The 5258-nt window shown below is 35.9% G+C and overlaps 1 protein-coding gene across 1 annotated transcript; it reads right to left on the reverse strand.

Annotated features, from left to right (window-relative positions):
• Window positions 1-528: 528 nt before the first annotated feature.
• On the reverse strand, window positions 529-4709 carry LOC109238627 (heat stress transcription factor A-8). The gene is made up of 2 exons (XM_019405110.1): window positions 4298-4709; window positions 529-1742 (listed from the first exon to the last, which is right to left on the reverse strand). The coding sequence occupies exons 1-2, from the start codon at window positions 4502-4504 to the stop codon at window positions 984-986; spliced, it is 966 nt and encodes a 321-aa protein (XP_019260655.1). The 5' UTR covers window positions 4505-4709; the 3' UTR covers window positions 529-983.
• Between the last annotated feature and the right edge of the window lie 549 nt (window positions 4710-5258).

Raw genomic sequence — 5258 nt, forward strand, 5'->3', positions numbered from 1 at the left:
TTGTGAAAATTGATATTATTGATTGAAAATATTTCAAAACATTCATTGCAAATTATTAAGTATAAAAAACTAATTTAAAAATAGAGGGTCAAAATTGGCCGTCAACATTCACAGTAAAGGGAGCGAGGCCATGATGAGGGATTAGAGACCTCGTCGTTTTGATAGTTTCAGTGGTATATCATCGGGAGGTATGGGCCAGTTTGTTAGAGACCATCGTGGTAGGCCAACTTATTCTATTCAGCGTGTAGCCCCTGGTGAAGTGGCTTGACCATCTTTCAACACTCCAATTTCGTCATCTATTACTCCTCTTCCAGGGAGTTTGTACCGTGCTCCATCTGTTCAAGGATCTTCCGGTGGGTATTCGGGACATCGGGGGTAGATTCATGTTTTTCCTTGCTTGATTTTCAAATTTTCTTATAAGTTGGTATTCCATGTGTTTTGCGACAAGATTTTATTGCAATTGGAAAAGATCTTCAGTTTTGCTCAGTATCGGCAGAACTTAGATTATCCTAGGGGAAAGGTAAAAAATCAATTAAGCTTTTAGCAGTATTCTTTACTATTTCAACTATGCATAATGAGTTCTCGTTACATATTTGGCCCCTCAATTGATTTAAAAAACACCAAAAAGACGAGAAAAGGACAGGGCCATCAAAAATTCAAGTGACCAAAAAGAATGGTGTTCCTTCCAGATATCAAACAAGGAAGATTCAATGGTAACATAACGGATCTTCCAGTATTTCTCAGTATTAAAAGAAATTCGCATTGGCCTGTTGGCTCCTTCAGAATATAGTATGTCCCATCTTTTCAATTAGTCTATCGATATTACTCGATTTATCTAACCGATTCTACAGCAAAGCAATTTCCATCTCTTTATCTTCGACTATATGAAATAGTTCCTCTGATCCTACCAAAGCCCCGGACCCTATTGGCTGGAATGACAAGTCAGCATCTACGCCAGCATGGGAACAAGTTTTATGATCCAACTATTCGTCTTCTTTATTCTCTGTTATTGGCTGGGACAAAAGCAGCTGTTCCAACATGTCCTCATCGTCAGGCAAATCTGGCAAAGTAAGAGGGACACTATTTTCAAAAGAAAGCAGTTTTTCATCCATTAACCCTGAAAAAAAATCTATATTGGAAAACAGATCCTTTATTTCATCACACGAAAGATCGAGCTCCATAGGTTTCTTAGTATCCACAGCTGTTTCAAGTTCAGCACATAGGGGCTCTGCAGCTTCATGAGTGGGAGGATGATACCTCACAATTGCTCGATCAGGTGGCATATCTTCAGAATAATCTTCAACTTCACTCAGTATATTATTACCATTTTCAGTCACGCGCCAATTGTTTTCCTTGGGCTGGAAGAACTGAACCAAAAAGTTTGGGCTTTGCATAGCCATCACAATGAAGGAAAGCATCTGCTGCTGATGTTTCTCCATACCTTTTAGCTGTTCTCTAAGAAGTATCAATTTGCTCTCTGAATTCTGCTGGTGTTGCCTGAGCTTAACTAACTCCTGTGTGAGCACATTCTTATCGGTCTTGAGATTCTCAACTTCTTCCCACAGTTCAAGATTCTTATTTTCTTCAGATTTACTGGACTTGATCTCCTCATGCTGGGATGATTTCTTTTGGACTACACTGGACTGTTTCCTTCTAACAATATTCTTTAATAAATGCTTTTGGCCTTTGAGAAAGCTATCATTCGCAAACTCCCATCTATCTGTATCTGTCTTATGGAAACCCTGAAAAATAAAAAAACTTAACAATTAGTAAATTGTCAAATAAATTAACCCAAACCAATAAACAAAATGGTGCCCTATCCTTATTAGCTAGCCATATCTTAACTTGCTAATTCAGAAAAATTAACATGTATATTAACAACAGATTGCCAATACGATTAAAGCATACAGTTATGTACATACATGAAAATCCGCTATGCATATTCGGACTAACACAAGTGACACATGGACAAAAACTTTGGAAACAGCGGCCTTTTCAAGCGGTCAACAATAATGATAATTTTGACGAAAGAAGATAGGAGCCGGGCTTGACAAACTGCCAATTGCAGTATGCAGATTTTAATATGTAAACAATTGGAGTATGAGATGACATACTAACTGATGTTTAGTTGGCATCGACATAGAATTTTACCATTTTCATTTGCCCAATAATGAGAGGCATCATGAAGCACCCCATACCAAACATTGGCGACCCAGCAATAGATAATACAGATAACCCCACAAAATACTCTGTCCTATAAATTACGTGCTTCCTGGTTGTAAAGGAGTAGAATACTTGAAATGCCAATATTCAAAAAGTCCAAAAATCTTCCTAGACAATGAAAACTAAAGTCCACATCCTCAACAGAAAAATCAAATAAAGTTCATTGCCAGTGCAGATGAAGATCAAATAATAGATTGGTACTGCTTTTCCGTTATGTCAATACCATAGAAAGGACCTGCCTGTTGCTGACAGATTATGCTATACATATGAGAAAAAAAATTATATTCTTGAGCTTTTAAATATTGTGCTATTCAAATACACCACAAGTGCAGGCCAGACGAAAAATCCATCCTTTTTAACCAAGGGGGCAAGTGAAGCTAGTACTATCCCGTAGCCTTTCTCATGTGAATACCTCAGTTATAAATTAAAGCTCGAGGAAGAAAGAAAGAAAGAAGGTAAGAAAGCATACAGTTGTAAGAATGATAGATGGAGAAAGTGTGATCTGCTGGTGAATATTTTACAAAAGGATGTAGATTGTTTGGTTTAAAATTAAACTAGAAAATTGTACAGTTATATAGCTTGATAAGAAAAATAGAGACTTTGAGCTCCGAAATATACATCTATGAAGAACAAGGATATTTAGGATATATACATACCAAGGAGAAATTTGATTACAATAATTTATTGTTTTTTCATCATTCCCCAGAACATACTCTTATCTTAAGAGGGAGAGAATTTAAGGATGCAAACTTAGGAAGCAACTGCAATCTCAATAAGTCCTAGGAAACAAAGATAAGTGATTGCATATAAGGTGCCCGGGAGGAAAAACTTACAACCAATTGATTGAGGCATAAAAATCTTACAGGGAGAATTTGTGCACATATCTTGTTTATGAGATAGAACGGTATGAAATCGCATGAATGATATGACTAAAAACAGAAAACACAAGTTTCAGATGTGCACAATCATAGAAGAATGTCTACATGCCATGAATGATATCATTCTTGCATTTCACCCATATCTAAGTAAAAACCATTTGGAATTCAGTCTCCTTAAAACTACAAATAAACTTGTTTTCTTTATAATGGACAGACAGTTTCCTCCTTTGTGAAATAGTCTACTACCAAATCACACAAACCCAAACATTTACCACATTTTCTCCCTCTTTGTTGGGACTACAACTTCATCAAATTACCCAACAAGAAAAAAATTTCTCTTCAAAAATAAAAACTTTCAATAAGAATTGCTAAATCATTGCATCATCTCTTTGGAGCAAATTAAATGGCAATTATAGACATTATGTATATGAGCAAAAATGATCATTCTTGCATTTCACCAATATCTAAGTACAAACCATTTGGAATTTAGTCTCCTTAAAACGACAAATAAACTTGTTTTCTTTATAATTGACAGACAGTCTCCTCCTTTGTTAAATAGCCTGCTACCAAATCACACAAACCCAAACATTTACCACATTTTCTCCCTCTTTGTTAAGAATACAACTTCATCAAATTACCCAATAAGAAACAAATTTCTCTTCATAAAATAAAAACTTAAAGAATTGGTAAATCACTGCATCATCTCTTTGGAGCAAATTAAATGGGAATTATAGACATTATGTATATGAGCATAAGTCTTTACTCCCCAACCTAACCCTAAGACCTCCTTAACCCCCCCCCCCCCCCCCAAACACCCTAAAAAAAAAAAAACACAAACAGAAATTAAAGAGATAAGGAAAAAAGATAAACAAGTGACAAAGAAAGACATTTGAATGCTTGTTACCTCAAAAATGGGTTTATAACGTCACAAACACACCCAGAGAAATGGTCTAAACACCAAAATTAATGATGTGAAATAGCTATAATCCAAAAATCCAATATTCCAGATTCTTATATAAATCATTGTCACAACAAACATAATCTTGCATCACTATTCTTGCCTTCCTAGTTAAGTAATTTAGGCTAAATGCTGAGTTCATCACTAACCTAACTCAGAAGTCAGAACCATCTAAATCCAACACAATTCAACAACTTGAAAAGCAGAAGTAGAAAAGATAATTAAAAAGAGGGTTTACATAGATGTTGAGTTGGCGAACGAAGCTAGAGAAGTTGCTGTGCTTGAAGTATTTAGGAAGCAATTGAGATGAGAATTTAGGAACATCCCATATGATGAAATTGTTATCAGATTGATGCCAGGAAATCAAGCTGTCCGTTGACTCATCGTCCACCATCTCATAACACTTCAACAAGAATGGCGCCACATTCTCAAATGATTTCACCATAATTCATTCACCAAATACCGGAATTCAACACAATTACCCTTTTATATAAAAATAACACCCTACTCCCATATCACATACAAAAACCGGCCTTGTAAAGGAGGGTTGAACAATTACTGGAGAAAAATTGTAAGGGAAGAGGGAGAACCTGAACCAAAACGGGTGTTGTATGTTGATATTATTATTGACTGCTAAGGTGGGTTTTGAGTTTATGGGCGGTGGAGAAATATCTCATATGGGGGAGGATGGTGGGGCCAACATAAAATGAAGTGCTATTTTTTTTTTTTTTTGGGAGAAATTAAAAAATGGCCAGATTTACAAGTGGTCGTTCAAAAATAGCCAAGTTCCAAAAGTAATTAAAATTTAGCTACATTTCATTTAAAGATAAATTTGAACAAAAACACTGTTCAAAATTCGGAAAAATGCTCCAGCATAATATACTGGAGTCCAGTATATTATACTGGAATAGTCTAATATACTGGAGTTCCAGTATAATATACCGGTCTAGCTTAATATACTGGAGTTTGGAGCACCGGTGCTCTAGTCTCCAGTATATTATACTAGAGCCAGCAAAGTATACCGGTCCAGCATAATATGCTGGAAGTTCATACACAGGTGCACTGAACTCCAGTATATTATGCTGGACCGGTCTCTGTTGCAGTAAAATAGTGGTTATTTTTCATTGACTTGGTAAACGCTAGCTATTTTTGAATGACCAGCCCGAAAACTGGCTAGACCGTGCTATTTTTACATTTTT

This window comes from Nicotiana attenuata, unplaced genomic scaffold, assembly GCF_001879085.1.
Source record: "Nicotiana attenuata strain UT unplaced genomic scaffold, NIATTr2, whole genome shotgun sequence".
In the NCBI taxonomy this organism is placed as follows: Eukaryota; Viridiplantae; Streptophyta; class Magnoliopsida; order Solanales; family Solanaceae; genus Nicotiana; species Nicotiana attenuata.